Genomic DNA, 18,638 nt, shown 5'->3' with positions numbered 1-18,638 from the left:
ATCCCTGCATTGACCGAGAAAGTTCATCCAGATTTTCCAGCGTGGTTCCCCCCTTGTCAGTGATGCAGAACGGAGGGCCTGACAAGGACATCTGTCTAGCCCTTCGGATGAGACGAAAAACCGTGTATGCATTGGAATGCACGTAAAAGATCCCTTGGCAGTTGGAATTCGATATAAGAGTAGGCGATAGTGCCGCTGCCCGGGCAAAATTTCCCTCGTAGTAGCACACTGTATGGCGTATGCCTGTCTTCATTAGCCCAGCAGAGGAGCAGAACAGTAGGACGTAACACCCCATTTCACTTCCTAAACGAGTGGTGTACAATGTAACTAATCACTGTACTACACCCCCAGGCCTACATGTGTACATGTGCATGTTACACTTTAACTATTGTTATGTGTAGGAGTAAGGAGATATTGTTAATGGAGGCCAGGTGATTTGTTTACATGTTGTATGGTCAACTTGTAGTTTAAAATATGACAGGATTAATGAGTCATCAAGCTACAAATAGAGCACACCTTATAACCTAGTCACATTTCCTCTAAAATAACAACATCATGTATATATATATATATATATGTCACCAAGTGTAAGGTGAGAGTACATCCAGGGAAGGGTGTGTTTTAGATCATAAGGTCTGGCATTGTGGTATGGTCTTTATCCAATACTTGTACATGTATGGTCGCTGGTCAAACCTTCAGGTTTTTCTACTGGTCCTTCACTTTTCTCCCATTCCTAAGCATATGTTAGTCCTGAATATACTCTGCCCCTTCCCCAAATCTCTTTCCTGCAAAAAAATTATTAAAATAAAATTGAACCATGTGTTAGTCCTGAAATGACCTAGTTTGTGTCAAGTAGATTCTCTCTCTCTCTCTCTCTCTCTGTTGACCTCAAGAATTTCTAGCCTTTTGCCCCCTTCTCAGTGGTGCAGCACCGAAGGGCCTAACAAGGCAGAGCAAGGAATAGAATAGTTAATTCCAGGTTGTGTGTATTACATTAGCAACAAGTTAAAGATCTCTTGATATTTGGAAATTGACACAAGACACGAGAATAGACTGATATAGCTCAACTGTTGGTCGAAAATGTCCCTCATAGTCATGGTGTATTTATATCAGTCGTTATGTCCCTGGTTGGTGCAGAACAGTACGTTTTACCCCTGTTCATTTTATTTCAGAATAGTCATAACCTGTCTTGTATATTACACCTCTTGAAACTGTGGAGGCAACAATGTTTACATTACTTACTCTTTCTAAACCACCGGATACCACCTCTCATTTTGAGAGTGGGAGCTACGGTGGTTCGTTAAGTCTGGAGGTCAGATGTTCGATCCCTGCAATGGCCGAGAAAGTTCGTCAGGATTTTCCAGCATAGTTTCTCTTTGTCAGTGGTGCAGGATGGAGGGCATAACAAGGACAGCTATCTAGTCGTTCGGATGGTACGAAAAACCAAGGTCCCGTGTTTACATTGGCATGCACGTATAAGATCCCTTTACAGTTGAAATTCGATATTAGAGTAGACTATAGTGCCGCTGTCCGGACAAAATTTCCCATCTTCATTAGCCCAGTCGGAGCAGAACAGTAGGGCATTAAACCACATTTCATTTCATTTCTCATTTTGAGAAGTAGTTTGTTTTTGATTCTATTGTTCTATTGAAATTACAGTCAGGAATACTTTTTTGACTGATCACCCACTTCCTCAAACCAGAAATTTGTTATTATATTATTAAATAAACGTCATTAACAATATTAATCAAGTGTTTACGATCTATATATATATATATTTTATTGTGATGGCCATCAAAAGCATAAAACCCCCCAAAACGATTGTATGTTAATCAGATTGAACTACTCTTATTAACAGAATAATTAATCCCTCAAAGTTGAAAAAAACAAAACAGAATATAGAATCTGTATGTTAATCAGATTGAACTACTCTTATTAACAGAATAATTAATCCCTCAAAGTTGAAAAAAACAAAACAGAATATAGAATCTGTATTTTAATTAGATTGAACTACTATTATTAACAGAATAATCCCTCGAAGTTGAACCGTAAAATCTGTTTGGTTATTAATTCCTCATTAACAATATTTATCAGGTATTTATAATCTATATTTAAACGATATGTAAAATAAAACAAGTACTTCAGTCGTTACTACCAACATCCTTGTGCCTAATGATATAATGAGTATTCCTGTATGATTGATTCAGGCATTACAACAAGCTGTGGTGGTATATATCAATGGTTATTAAAATAATAGATACATTGTGTGTAATAGACAAGTTATAAACAAGTCGTCATCCATCATTCATATCTTAATTTGGGTGTTGGTTGTCTTGTGAATGACAACTGGATATTAGTTGTTTGATGTTCAACGTATCATATAGTTTTATTCTTACGTCTTGTCAACTTTTATTTTGATTGGATATTAAATGGCTTAATGTTGGAGTACATGTAAGTGTTATTGGTAAAATTTAGTCTTGCTTTTTATATATTTTTTAAAAATATTTTTCATTGTTAAAAGATTAAATTGATTTAGAGTTCCCTTAAGTTTCTCATTTTCCTTTATTTAAGTCTTTGTTTCTCATCTTCATTCATTCAAGTTTCTCATCCTTTATTTAAGGCCAAATGTGTTAATAAAGCTTGCATGTTAAATCAAAACGTCTGTCGTTAAGTCAGGTGGCGTGGTTTCGACTCACCACTTGTAGGTTTTCTCCAAGGTCCTCCACTTTCCTCCCACTGCTAAACACCCCTACGCGCAAGCGAATTATTGAAATAAATTGAACCATATGTTAGTCCTGAAATGAACTCGCTTTCATGTATTGAAAATGTTTAATAGCGAAAGACATTATGTTTGATGCCAAGTCTTGTTTACCACTCATTTTGATGTACAGTTTTGTAAATTGTTATATACATACTGTATGGTTTTATGATAAATTTATCAGATAGATTGTGTTTGAGGCCAACACTTGTTTATTCAATTTTAAGTACTGGTATTGTAAATTGTCATATAGGGTTTTATGATAAATTTATCAGGTAGATTGTGTTTGAGGCCAACACTTGTTTACACCATTTTAAGTATTGTAAATTGTCACATACCGTAGGTATGCATGATAATAATAAATAATAATAATAAATAATAATTTATTGAACTTGTATAGTGCCAAAATCCAGCTTGTAAAAAAGAAAAATATGTGATCCTAAAAACACAATATCATAAAAAAATTAAAATATTTGGTATAACAAAATAATAAAATGTTAAAAAAATAAAATAGCAGGGTTATTACAGGTAACGATAGAATATACAAAAATATAAAAAATTTCGTAAAAACTATAATCACAGGCAGGATATGAGATATATTGTGTTTTAATGTAGACTATTGTAAATTGTTATGGTAAATATACCATGTAATGATCGATTATTCTGGTTTTATAAACATTCAGTCCTGTTTACGACACATTCATTATTAATATTGGCATTTAACGGATATCTTTAATGATATCAAATAAAATAAAATGGGGTTTAACGTCCTACTGTTCTGCTCCGACTGGGCTAATGAAGACGGGCATACGCCATAAAGTGTGCTTTGAGGGAATTTTTGCCCGGGCAGCGGCACTATGGCCTACACTTTTATCAAATTCCAACTGCCAAGGGATCTTTTACATACATGCCAATGTATACACAGGACTGTTTTTGGTACCATCCGAACGACTAGACAGCTGTCCTTGTAAGGCCCTCTGTACTGCTCTTAATTTGAATTCCGACTGTCAAGAGTACTTTTAAGTGTACACACGGGGCCACTGTTTTTTGCCCCACCCGAATGACTGGGTCCTCCGTCCTGCACCTCTCGGCGTTAACCTTGAGCCAGCGCCTTAATCACCGCGCCACCAGCTAGTTTCATGTATATCAACCGAACTACATTTAAAACATTTCTATTGTACCTGTTTTTTGGCCTTCAATGTTTTGTTTTTGTTAAATCTAATTTGACATAGTTTTGTTTTGTTTTTTTTAAAATTCTTGTTATCAATCAACTTGATAAATTGTTTAAATGTACATCCTTTTATAAAGAAACGTGACAGAAGCCTTGAGAAAGCTGTCAAAGTTTTTACATAATTGACTTTAAAAATTAAATTTAACAAAAATATGGACTGAAGGGTGTTATTCTTTAGATAGTAATGGCCCTTTTTTCACTTTGTTGTACCTTGTGAATGCTTTAACGACAAAAGTTATTATCCGATCTGTATGAAATTTATAGGTATCGTTTAAATTAGTAAAACGAACAAGCCTTTTGAGTTTCAGCAAATTTCTGTTAATTACATCTAGAGTTATGGCCCTTGTTTCACATTGTTGAATCTTGTGAATGCTTGAACGACAAAAGTTATCACCCAATCTGTATGAAATTCATATGCATCATTTGAATTAGTGAAATGAAGAAGCCTATTGAATGTCAGCAATTTCTGTCAATTACTTCTAGAGTTATGGCCATTGTTTTACTTTGTTGAACCTTGTGAACGTTCGAATGACAAAAGTTATCATCTGATCTGTATGAAATTGATATGTATTATTTGAATTAGTAAAACGAAAAAGTCTGTTGAATTTCAACAATTTCTGTAGATTACTTCCAGAGTTACAGCCCTTGTTTTAGTTTTTAGAACCTTGTGAACCCTCAAACGACGAAAATTATAATGTCATCTGTATGAAATGGTCTATTAAATGCCCCCTAATTACCTACAAAAGAACAAATATACGACAACTCTTGTCGACCGCCCGGACGATTTAGCTGCTGTGGGCGTATGTTTATTTGCCTGGCAACCTATCTTTGAATTCAATGAAAACTTCAAATGGCTTTAACCTAGGCTATTTTGATCATTTTGAATGATTTTGGTTCTGTATGGTTTTTAGAATGATTGCTTTTGATATGTTTTAGAATTTTGCATTTTATTCTGTTGTATTGTCGCTTTCAGTCTTGGAATAAGTACTTTTGTATATTAGCCTTTATTCTGGCGTATTGTCCCTTTGAGTTTTGTTTGATATCGGAAGTGTTTTTAACAGATGATAATGTCCACAGGCTTGACCTAACTTGAGGCTATCTGTACAGGGTGTCTTTTTACAGTAAATATTATAACTGGTATCAAACATATGTAATATACTAATAATTTATCAAAGATTTGACAAGTATGGGGTAAAAATACAGAGATAAAAAAATGTCTGTGTTTAGGTGATAAGGAAATGGAGGGAACACCTATGGTTAACAAATATACACCACTTGTTTTGTTGGTAATATTATATAAAAATTAAATGTATTGAAATGAAATAAAATGAAATGGGGTTTAATGTTCTACTGTTCTTCTCCGACTGGGCTAATGAAGATAAATGAGATAAATATTGCACAGACAGCGGCGCTACAGCTGATTCTTATATTGAATTCCAAATAAAAGGGATGTTTTACATGCACGACTATACATTGTCCCAGCCCAAGCTGTAAAATCCTAATGATTTTTCTCAGGCAAGGTAGGGATCGAACACAGGTCCTCAAGCGAAACAATGTCTTACTCACTGAGCCAGCGTGGCTCCTCATATGATTTAGATAAAGATATATTCTGTTGACTGTTAGTAAAGGAAATATTCTTTTGATATTTATTCAACAACAGTCGATTGAATTATTATTGTTGATAATTGATACTTTTTGAAACTCCTCAAGAAATCAATGCATTATAAAATTACCCGGAAATGTATTTTACTGTTATTTAATCAACCATGGAGTCAATATTACATAGAAGTATTTCTCATTGTCCTGAATTCTATTTATTATACATGTAGTACAACATTACCAATTCATTTTATTTATTGTAATATTACAATAACGCTTAGATTGCTTTTGATAATAATAGATAGGGGGTTGGAAATGTTCTTTTACTATTTATTCAACAGTGGATTGAATTATTATTATTGATAATAGAGGGGGGTTGGATGGCTGAATGGTTAGCATGTGTGTGTTGCATCATAAGGTCTGTCATTGAGTCAAGTGGCATGGTTTCGATACCCCGGTTGTACATGACAAGGAGTAGGGTCGCCTGTTCAACCTTATGAGTTTTCTCTGGGTTATCGTGTTTCCTCCCACAGTTATAGACCCCAAAACACGCAAGCGAATTATTGAAATAAAATTGAACCATACATGTTTGTTATTCCGGAAATTACCTAGTGGATGTTAAATCTCTCTCTCTCTCTCTCTCTCTCTCTCTGTCTCTCTCTCTCTGTCTCTCTCTCTTTCTTATAATTAGGATGATAATTGGAACTGTTGACTAATTTCCATGATCTAGTATTATTATCACCTTATCAATAACATTGGGTGGAGTACCATGGAGTACTCAAGTTATAACATGGCGTTCATAATCTGAATTGCCGTTTAATAATCCTGGTAGGCTTGTCCATTATTAATTAGAGGTTATATTTTTAAAAGAAAAGTGAAACCTTATACTTGAAGAGATATTGCCAATTAAATAAAGTTGATAATAGCTGGGTGTAATAGTCATAATGATAGTTGGTGTTAAAGAAGTTTATGTTAGCTTAGTAATACAAGAGTGTGGGAGTAGTACAAGGGAAGTAGTTTATATGTAAAAGTTTTGGAACTACCAGGTAAGGGATAAAGTGTGATGGAACAATGCAGGTGTACAGATATAGTAAATAACATCTACTATTGTAGTGAAAAGATAAATGAAGTTAAATTAAGGAGGAAACCAGAGGAAACCCACGTACATGTGTGGAATTGAAACCAAACTCCATAAAAAAAAACTCTTCTCGATCCAGATTCAGATAGGGCTTTGAAAAACAATGACTGCTTTAATTTTGTGGATATTGGTGCATGATAATATTGTCTTAGTTGTGGGCAGTAGACCCTACATCTTGTACAAACTTGGGATCAAAAACTGGGCATTTTACTTAAAGATCCATTATGTAAGATTTAGATAAAGAGCTAGCCATTCTTGATCTAATAGCTCAAAAATAGATACTGTAAAATGAATAATTTGAAAATGTCATTCAAATTACTCTATTGCATGTGAAGGTTTGACAAGACTGTGTGCAATAATTTCAACCACCACACTGGTTGTTTGAAGCTAAGTCTCGCTCCTCCATTTTTAGCTTAAATCAAAATATAACTGAACTGTTCTAATCTATTTAATATCAGAGAAATCCAATGCCATCGAGAGTTGATTATGGCCTGGATAGGTTAATTAATGTCTAATTAATAGTTTACATAACATTTCAGGCCTAAAGAAAGACCTGCAATATAGGCAGATTTAGCTCTTGCATAATGTATGTTTAAATACATACCGCGAAATGCACATAAGACCACATGTGTTAGTCTCAGAATAACCATGTAAGTATTGTACTGACAGGAGATATTAAAACCCCATTCCTTTCTCTTGTGAAGTGGAGTAGACGACCAGATGACAGAAAAAGGACGTAATATTTTGATTTATAAAAATTGGTCTGGTTATTGGTAGAATAGATGAATGGTGGAAGATTGTAGAAAGTTATTTATAGTAACATCACTACTTCATTCCCTTCAATTAAACCCCAGTGTAAAAATCAATAGAGATGGTCTTCAATCTGGGTTTAAATCCTGAGTCGTCCATGTCTTGGTGTAGTTCATATTTCAAATCATCTTTTATTCACTTTCCAGGAAATACAACCAACTGTGATTTCACCCGTCTTTATTAGCTGAGTTCAGAATACGAGGGCTTTAAACCTTGTTTCATTTCATTTCACATTTGTGATTGACTATTTTAGCACATCATATTAATGCAAAAGATCTAGACATGATAATAAGCCAGTCAAAATTTTGATTGGACTCTTTAATCTGAGGGAAATTTCTCCTGGACAGCGGCACCACAACTTATTCTTATTTCAAATTCCAACTGTCAAACTTTCTTTAACGTGCATCATTGCATGTCAATGAGTACATAAGACTAGATTACAGTATGATGTAGTCCCAAGCTTACCAGTCCCTCCATCCTGTATGATGTAGTCCCAAACTTACCAGTCCCTCCATCCTGTATGATGTAGTCCCAAGCTTACCAGTCCCTCTGTCCTGTACGATGTTGTCCCAACTTACATGTAAATTATTTAATTTCAAGTAACAGTAAAACTTCCAAATACGTTATGCATTGATGCAATTAGTGTATGGCATAAACAAAAATATCTGTCGTTGAAACAAGAGGGTTAGATGGCCGAATGGTTAGCGCTTGTGCGTTGTATCGTAAGGTCTGTTATTGAGTCAAGTGGCGTGGTATCTATTCCCGGGTTGTATGTGACAAGGAGTAGGGGCCCCTGTCCAACCTCGTGGGTTTTCTCCACGTCCTCCGGTTTCCTCCCACTGCTAAAGACCCCTACACGCAAGCGAATTGTTGAAATAAAAGTGAACCATATGTTAATCCCAAAATGACCTAGTTTGTGTTGAGCGGACGTTAAACCCTATTTCTCTCTCTGTTGTTGAAAAGACAGCTATCCATTAGCTGCGCTGGTTCAATTCAAAATGGATTAAAAACCCTATCCGGTACTCTAAAATATTGAATGTGGATAAATTCAGAATAACAAAAAGATGATGTTTACATGTAAGCTATAGATACAAGATAAAAGGCATACAGATTGTGCAGGTTTTTGTGCCATTTTCCATTAAACGTTTTATGCCTTTTACTACTTTTAGCAATAAATGATTTTATTTAATCTTCAATATGGATTTTAGAATCGTTTAATCAATTATAGAATTTGGATGATATTATAGAAATTATATTAGTATTACACATATTGCCTAATAAATTACTACCTACATTGAACATTGAACATGAATGACGTAAGTAACGTACGTGTAGTATTGTGTATTGTATGATTTTTTCATAGAGGAAGTTAAATGAATAATGAATGTGAAGTTATTATCATACACCCTACAATGTCTGATATCTTCTTTCCTATTAACACATAGATAGGGTCATATTGGGACTAACATATGGTTGAATTTCATTTCAATAATTCACTTGTGCCTAGGGTCCTTTAGCAGTGGTGGATATTAAACCCTCTCTCTCTCTCTCTCTCTCTCTCTCTCTTTTCTATATAGAGTCTATCCCCTTTATATTAGCAGTGGGTGAGAGGAAACTGAAGGCCACATAGAAAACCCACTAGGCAGACGATCTTACTTCTTATCGTGTAAATTGTAGTGATTGTACATATGTGGGATCAAAATCAAGCTCAGCTCAATAATAAAAAAAACCTCTCCTCGATCCACAATCAGATGGAGAGCTGACTGCTTTAATTTTGTGGATATTAGGTCTGTTATGACAATATTGTTTTGGGTTCAAACTAACAATATCTATCAGGGATGAAGGCTAGACTCACTAACCATGTTGATTGTATTAAATAATTTTTATTTGCTGCTAAATACATGTAATCACCCTTAAACATACATTATACAAGACCATTAATTATGTGTGTTAAAAAATGGGGGGAGAGAGAAACGGGGTGTAATGTCCACTCGACACAAACTAGGTCATTTTGGGACTAACATATGGTTCAATTTTATTTCAATAATTTGCTTGTGCATAGGGGTCTTTAGCAGTGGGAGGAAACCGGAGGACCTGGAGAAAACCAATGAGGTTGGACAGACGACCCTACTCCTTGTCACAAGCAGCTGGGAAATCTAATCCACATGAACGCTATATTCATATATTCTAAGTCTGTATTTGAATTCTATTCTAATATTTGAATTCTAATCAAATTTATAATTTTTATTCGGTCATTTTTGATGCATATTGAGATTTCTAGAAACTATTAATTAAATCAATATATTTTTTGGTATGTTTGTGTATTTTTAAGTTGATTTCATTGTATTAATATTAGTAAATATTTCATAGGAAACAAAATATCAGATAAAATTACATGTTTTAATCGATATCATATGACAAGTACTAGAAATACAGTTGGAATAGCTGTCAAGATGTATTATGCAAGATTTAGATAAACAGCGGACTATTATTGTTGTAATAGTTCAAAAATAGATAATGAAATAGGAATTGGAAATCTTATTCAAATTAATTTATTCTGGGTGAAGTTATGACAGTTTGAAAATGTAGCATAGATCGTCGATTATCCATTTTATCGTTACATTTTCCAATCTCACAGGTTTTTTAATCCATTTAAGTCTCGGTCATCCGATGGTCCAAAGAGTTGATTTTGGGCTATTTATACAGTCATTTTTTTTTAAAGGCGAGCGAACACTCTCAAGCGCCTGCTGCTCACCTGAATGTCGACCGAGGGGAGTTTTTTCTCCCTCTCCTTAAAACTAAAAATCGCTCTCCTTTACAAAGTCATGTGGGGTTTATTTTCATTTATGAAACCAGGAATGACCCCTAACATGCAGTTATTAATCTTCAGAACCATTTCTCATACACACAACTAATCACTCTCCTTGATATCAGATCGGGGGGTTGGATGGCTGAATGGTTAGCGTGCGCGCGCTGTATCATAAAGTCTGTCATTGAGTCGACTGGCGTGGTTTCGAATCCCCGGTTGTACGTGGCAAAGAGTAGGGACGCCTGTCCATCCTCGTGGGTTTTCTCCGGGTCCTCCGGTTTCCTCCCACTGCTAAAGACCCCTACGCGCAAACAAATTATGTAAATAAAATTAAACCATATGTTCGTCCCGAAATGACCTAGTTTGTGTCGAGTGGACGTTAAACCCCATTTCTCTCTCTCTCTCTTTGATATCAGATCACTTTTCTTATCAAAACTGGGAGAGCTTTTTTAGGGGAGGGATTTTTTCAATTTGTTGATTAAGGGAAGCCTTTTTCGGCTCTCCTCTAAAATACAAACAACAACGACTGATTTATATAACATTTGAAGCCAAAATAAAGATCGGCATTAGGCAGATTTACCTTTTACATAATGACAAATTTGAATATTTCAAGTAGTTGTCTACTTTCTTCATAATAAATACATGAATAATAAAGTTAATTGCTATTTTTAATTAGTCTCCATGTGAATTGGACAAACCTTAAGTTATTCTAATAATTATTCAGGATGTGGTCACTGCACCCAAATCATAAAATAATTGAGCATGAAATTACATTTCAATAACAAAGGAGATATTTTTTGACCAGTTTAAACTATCAATGGGTTTACATTACGACATATTTACATGTATAGTGAAATTGATGGGATGGGATTAAAAATATTTTGCCAAAAGGAAATTAAATAATTCCGGTAGAAAATATATGAATGATATAAGATTTATAATAGAGAGGGTCATAATGACAGATGAATTAAGTGATATGTAATTAGTAGAGTGTGTTGAATAATTACATTGTGGAAATAAACACGACATAATAGAATTCAACTACTGTTTATTACTGAGCGACGTTTCAACTAGGATTCTCTAATCTATCAAGCAGTGGATTAAATGTGATTGGACATAGATACATTATATATATATATGATTTTTCTTCTGATGAGTGTGGAGTACCACATGAAACTTTAAGTAAAGAACTTACAGATTTCATATTTTTAATTATTTATATATATATATATATATGTATGTATATAACATTTTATACATTTAGAAAATGGGAGCCATGGTGGCTAAGTAGGTAAGACGCTCGCTCGCTAGCCTGGAGGTCGGGTGTTCAATCTCTGCATTGGCCGAGAAAGTTCATCAGGAATTTCCGATGTGGTTTCCCCTTGTTAGTGATGCAGGACGGAGGGCCTGACAAGGACAACTGTCTAGTCATTCGGATGGGATGAAAAACTGAGGTCCCGTGTATACATTGGCATGCACATAAAAGATCTCTTGGCAGTTGGAATTCGATATAAGAGTAGGCCGTAGTGCCGCTGTCCGGGCAAAATTTCCCTCATAACACACTGTATGGCGTATGCCCGTCTTCATTAGCCCAGGTTAGGAGCAGAACAGTAGGACGTTAAACCCAATTTCATTTCATTTAATTTCACATTTAGAAAACAATACCAAAAATATTTAGTTAATAATATGGTGTAGACTGTCTCAGGTTGAATGTTTGAAGATGGTGTATTAAATTTGTTTGTTCAGAAGTTCACTTTGACTTAGCTAACAATTTTTAAAATATTAATGACGTTATTTGGCTAGAATGATTCAAAAGAATTTTTATAAAGCTAGTATATGGTAGAAAGTAAAGCGTGATATGTTGTAATGTGGATAAATAGAACTGGTAGGTTGAGATACACAACCTGTTTTACTACAGGTTTAACTCTTTGATTTTAACATCATCATAAGTTATCACATACACCCAATGATTTATCTGTAGTCGACTTGTGAGTCAGTAAGTATACAGTATTTAAAATAATCAGTTTTATATTATAACTTTCACAGACATCTTCACACACCAAATACAGACTTTGTCTGGCAACAAATCAGACTTTGTTAGTTACAAATTCAGACTTTGTCAGGCGCAAAATTCAAACACAAATTCAGACTTTGTCTGGCACCAAGACAGACTTTGTCAGACGTCAAATTCTGACTTTGTCAGGCACCAATTAAGACATTGTCAGACACCAATTAAGACTTTGTCCAGCACTAAATTCAGACTTTTGTCAGGCACCAAATTCTGACTTTGTCAGGCACCATTTCAGACTTTGTCAGGCACCATTTCAGACTTTGTCAAATACAAGTCAGACTTTGTCAGATGCAAACCACTTGCAGTCTGCCATTATGTCTGGTACATATTTGTCTTTTTTCTGTGTTAGTGTATTCATATTTTTAATGCAGGCATCAAACACAATGTCCAAAATGTCAAGTACCATGTACATGTACTAGTTTAATACAGCCTGATATTTTATTCAGGCCTATTTTTTTATACAATTATTAAAGATACATTATGTAAAATTTAGATAAAGAGCTTGCCATGCTTGCTATAATAGTTCAGAAATAGATAATGCAAAATGAATTTATTGAAAATTACCTTCAAATTACTTTATTCTGAGTGAAGAGATTAGCCCTTGATAAATTTGTTACTACAGGACATTCCATGACCCTGTTGTTCTTTTGTAAATGCATTATGTACCTAGTTTCGATAATAAAAAACAAGAATCGTGTTGATTGAAGTGTAGGTTGTAGTGTGAACTTTAATACAACCTGTAAATTATAGTCATTATACTGGAAGTTGTAAGGTTTTATGTTTTTATCAAGATACTTTATAATAGTCTCTATATACATGTACTCTGTATTCACCATATTGTACCAACGTCTATTAAATATAACATGGTCTCATGTACTTACTAGCATGATATATTAAATATAACATGATCTGATGTAATGATATCGTGTGATTAATGGTGCTTTAATAGTTAAAATATGAACAAACATGCTTCACACGGACTTTAATCGTCAAATTTACTCAAAATACTTTATGCTGACTTTACTTTGTCAAATTTATTCAAAATATGCTGAATTGCTGAATTTACTTTGTCACATTTATTCAAAATACTTTATGCTAACTTTTCATTATCACATTTATTCAAATTGTTCTGAGTACACCAGCTTCAACGTTTGGGTTACTGATTTTTGAACCCAGGACTGATTCCATAAACTTCTCTTTGTTCTGGAAGGTTTAACATGTACGCTTTGGATCACAAGGTCTATCATTGAGTCAAGTTGCATGGTTTTGATTCCCACCTTGTACATGACAAGGAGTAGGGTCATCTGTCCAACCTAGGGTTTCCATCCATTGATAAAGATCCATTGTGCTCCAGCTCTTTAATGGATAAAAATTGAAATGACCTGGTTTGTGTCGAGTGGATGTTAAACCCCATTTCCTCATTTGGCGTTTGGCATTGTTTTCTAATGACCCCCCCCCCCCCCATCTTCATTAAAGACATTGTGATTTTGTTCTCGTCCATTGATAAACCCTGACATGGGCCATCTTAATAGCCATTCTGATCTAACACATAGACATCAACTGATCTACTGAAATCCACTGTGCTCTTCTATCACATCTTAATCAACCCATAGTAAGATTATTGTAACTCTGATATCAGCTAGTGAAGTGGCCTCTATTTAATTCAAATTATCAACTGTTGATATTTGATTTTGTTATCTTAATTAAAAGTCAAATAATCAGTTTGAGTTAATGTAGAAAATGTCTGGAAGATGCTTGATTTGGATTGAAAATTTTAAATATTTAAATTGAAATGAATAATAAAATGATTTTTTGTCATGTTTCAGGTGACATCACTCAGAAAGGATATGAAAAGAAAAGAACTCGGCTTCTTGCTCCGTATAATAAACAGCCAGCTCAAGGTAGGTTATATAAAACTGTAGATATATCCTACACTCTAACCTTACCTTCAAGGTAGGATACCTGTACATGTATCCTAACCTTACCTTCAAGGTAGTTTATATACACCTGTACATGTATCCTATTCTCTAACCTTACCTTCAAGGTAGGATACCTGTGAATGTATCCTACTATCTAACCTTGCCTTCAAGGTAGGTTATATACACCTGTACATGTATCCTACACTCTAACCTTACCTTCAATGTAGGATACCTGTACATGTATCCTACTCCCTAACCTTACCTTCAAGGTAGGTTATAAATACCTGTAGATATATATCCTACTCCCCAGTATCCCACTCAACTAGACGAAACTAAATATCCCACCGAAAAGTCAAGTGGTGTGGTTTCAATTCCCCGCTTGTACATGACAAGGAGTAGGGTTGCTTGGTCATCCCTGAGGGTATTATCTCCGGGTTCTCCGGTTTCCTCCCACTGCAAATGACCCCTTCGCACAAGTGATTTATTGAAATGAAATTTATCCATATGTGAGTCACGAAATGACGTAGTTTGTGTTGACTTTAAACCCTCTCTCACTAAAATATCACTGTTAAAAACAATTTCAATTTAACTTTCAATTGGAAATAAACCAGACTTTGTTAAAGAGACATCAACTGGTGCCTGTCGTTTTGTCAGGCACAAATCACACTTTGTATACGCCCACATTGAAATGTGGTCGTATATTGTCGTCGCCCCCGTCCGTCCGGCCGTCCGGCGTCCACAAGCAAAAGTTAATATCCGATTGACTTTAAATTTATACACAGTGTTTAAGGTCATAAGACGAAGCCTATTGATTTTCAGCGATTTCTGATAATTACTGCCAGAGTTATGGCTCTTGATCACTTCAAAAAAATCTTGTGGACTCTCTAGAGGCCAAAGTTATTATATCCTATTGACTTTAAATTTATACACAGTGCTTAAGGTCATGAGACGAAGAATCCTATTGATTTTCAGCAATTTACGATAATTACTGCCAGAGTTATGGCCCTTGATCATTTTGAAAAATCTTGTGGACACTCTAGAGTCTAAAGTTAATATCCGATTGACTTTAAATTTTATACACAGTGTTTAAGGTCATGAGACGAAGAAGTCTATCCATTTTCGGTGATTTTCGATAATTACTGCCAGAGTTATGGCCCTTGATCACATCAAAAAACCTTGTGGATGCTCTAAAGGCTAAAGTTAATATCTGATTGACTTTAAATTTATACACAGTGTTTGAGGTCACGAGGCGAATGATCCTATTGATTTTCAAAGATTTCTGATAATTACTGCCAAAGTTATGGCCCTTGATCACTTTGAAGAATCTTGCGGACGCTCTTGAGGCCAAAGTTAATATCCGATTGACTTCAGATTGATACACAGAGTTTAAGATCTTGAGACGAACAAGTATATTGATTTTCAATGAATTTTTATGACTTGGAACAGCTAAATCCATGATACAGTATTAAAAGTTTTGTATACAAAACGTTAGCATGGGGCAGAACTTTATAAAAACCAAACAAATTCTAATGGTTTTCTGAGTTGTTGCTCTTAATCAGATTTTAGTGTATTATAAATGTTTCATTACCGAAAAAAGTAAAAATATGTGACAACTCTTGTTGACTGCCCGGACGATTTAGCTGCTGTGGGCGTATGTTTCGTTGCCTGGCAACCTATCTTTCATTGTTTTATTAACCTGTTTAAAACAAGTCTTGGAAAGAAAATAAATCCTGGTACATCAGTAGTGTCTAACATGTTGTCAAGATATTCAACAAACCATATTATTTCCCCGGATAGAATTAATTTGATTACATATGATCAGAGCCTGCTGATTTATCCAATGCCACTTAAACATGGATTATTCAAGAAATAAATCTTTAATGGCTGATATCTGATTAAAATACATATCTATATTTTGTTTCATGTTTTTATACTTTCAATGGCCTCTACTACATAAAGAACTGACCAGATGTACTTGAAGGTCGTATGTGCGGCTTTTGACCCTATGACGTCAGACATTGATTAATCAATCAGCGTTGACGTTTCTAGTGGTTTACCCACAGTTCCGTGCATCCCATGGCAAGAATTCGCCTTAACAGATGGTTTCATTGGCTAATCCCTCATGCCATTCAGAACGCGGGTTATATAACAACTATTCCAGATCCAAGTGTAGTAAAGACAAGTAAAACGAAATTTTGAACTAAAAAAAATGAAACGAAATAGGATCTATGGTTTAACCTGATTGTAATGGTAATGTCTTGATTCAGAGAAAAGCAATTTGATTAAAATTTTCAGCATATTTTGTTTTCATTATGTATTTTTTTAAACTATTTTAATGAGAACTGTCAGCTCTTTATCTAATCTTACCTAATGCGCCTTTAAATCTAGGATTATCAAAAATCAACAGAATATTTCATTTGATTTAACACGCAACTCGGTGAAAGTTCCTCACGATTTTTAAGGCTGGTTTTGGCATGTCAAGGCGCTGGAATCAATATACATGTCATGTTCCTGAAGCAATGACTGCAAGTTTTACAACATATAGCCGTTGCTACATTGGTCTGACATTCCCGCAAAGTTATCCCCCTTTACGACAGACATGTGAACAATAGCGTTGTCCAATCAGAGGTCCTGACACAAATAATACACTCAAATTAAACATTTCGATCTCCAGGGAGACCTTGACATTCAACGAACCTCGAACTTTGCAACTCAATTATCACAGGTATACATTTTAGCTGGAAAACAGGAGACTTGGTATTAACGATGATATTTTCTATCGAGTCAGTAGCCAATCGAAATTAATGGCAAAATATGCAGTGTATTACGTGAAATGCTTGATAAGATGTACAGAGTTAAAGCTAGTAGGCTGTAGTGCCGCTGCCTTGGCCAAATTGTCCTCAAAACACACTGCATGACATATGGCTGTCTTCATTACACCAGTTAAACCCCATTTCATTTTATTTCACTGAGAAATGTCATCTCATACCCAGTGTTGGACAACAAATTTCATTTGGTGCCTAAAGGGGGGCCTGACAAGGACAACTCTCTCGTCCTTCTGCCGGTATGAAAAACCAAGGTCCCGTGTGCTCATTGGTGTGTGCGTAAAAAAACCCCACAGTTTCAATTCGGTATAAAAGTAGGCCGAAAGGTAGAATGTTCAACCCCATTTCATCTTATAGTAATTGTCGGGTGGGGGGGGGCCTAGTGTTTGAACACATGCTCGTGAAATCACAAGTTCTGTCATTGAGGCAAGTGGTGTGTTTTTAATTCTCTGCTTGTACATGACAAGGAGTAGGATCGCCTATTCAACATTGTGGGTTTTCTCTAGGTCCTCCCGAAATGACCTGTTTTGTGTCGAGAGGACGTTAAATCCCTATCTCTTTCTCTTTCTTTATAATAATTTCTCTCTGTATGTATTAGGTGCTGGACCAAGTGCTCCAAGTCCATCGACAGCAGCACACAGACGGGCACAGCGTCGTCTGACACGGGAAGACAATAGATATCATTCAGGTAAAGTACAGTTATCATTTATTGGTTGTTGGGTGGCATCAGGTGTTGGTTGTTGGTTGTTGGGTGGCATCAGGTATCAGTTGTTGGGTGGCATCAGGTATCAGGTATTGGTTGTTCGGAGGCATTGGTTGTTGGGTGATCAAGTGGTCTAAAGAGTATTGCGTAAACAACCAATATTAGTGGTATGGTGGCCAATACGTTGTTGGGTGGCCAAGTGACTGATATCAGTTGTTGGTTGTTGGGTGGCCAAGTAGTGTAACAAGTTGAGGTATGCCATAGATTCAGCTATTGAGTTTAAAGTTTTAAATGAGTACATGACAAGGAAGGGATTTGGTGCCAAGGTTAGGGAGTCGGATTTATGAGTAGAGTTATCATTTACTAGTGTCTATTGTTGTTGTTGCATGGCCAAGTGGTCTACAGAGTATGCTGTAAATGTATCTGTTGAGTTTTAAACGTTTGTACGGGAGAGATTTGGGTATGATTTAATGCAGTGGTAGAGTGTAGGATTTGTGACCAAACAGTTGCAGCTTCGAGACCTGAATTATGCGTCGAGTTTTTGTGCCATAGAATAAGATATTTTGCGTTTGAAAAAACAAACAACTGTTACACTCTATTGCTGAGGGCAGATGAGCCCATTTTTTCGCCTGATCGCGCTGATTAGAATTTGGCAGCGATTTTTTATGACCGGTCATGAATGAGCACACGTATCGATCGTCTCGAGAGTGTATGCCATTCTGCAAGTAGATTACGTTGATCATGTGACTTGTTCTAAATGGTGAATTGCCAATAT

General features: G+C 35.4%; 1 protein-coding gene across 1 annotated transcript in view; it reads left to right on the top strand.

Annotated features, from left to right (window-relative positions):
* Positions 1–18,638, top strand: part of LOC126832449 (disco-interacting protein 2 homolog C) — a 63,080-nt gene that overhangs the window by 2,367 nt on the left and 42,075 nt on the right. The window contains exons 2-3 of the mRNA XM_056103372.1: positions 14,243–14,317; positions 17,759–17,848. Of these exons, the coding sequence (XP_055959347.1) occupies positions 14,243–14,317; positions 17,759–17,848 (165 nt within the window). The remainder of the gene's footprint in view (positions 1–14,242; positions 14,318–17,758; positions 17,849–18,638) is intronic.

This window comes from Patella vulgata, chromosome 9, assembly GCF_932274485.2.
Source record: "Patella vulgata chromosome 9, xgPatVulg1.2, whole genome shotgun sequence".
In the NCBI taxonomy this organism is placed as follows: domain Eukaryota; kingdom Metazoa; phylum Mollusca; class Gastropoda; family Patellidae; genus Patella; species Patella vulgata.
The sequence above is the reverse complement of the archived record's forward strand: the minus strand, read 5'-3'. Positions and strand labels throughout refer to the sequence as shown.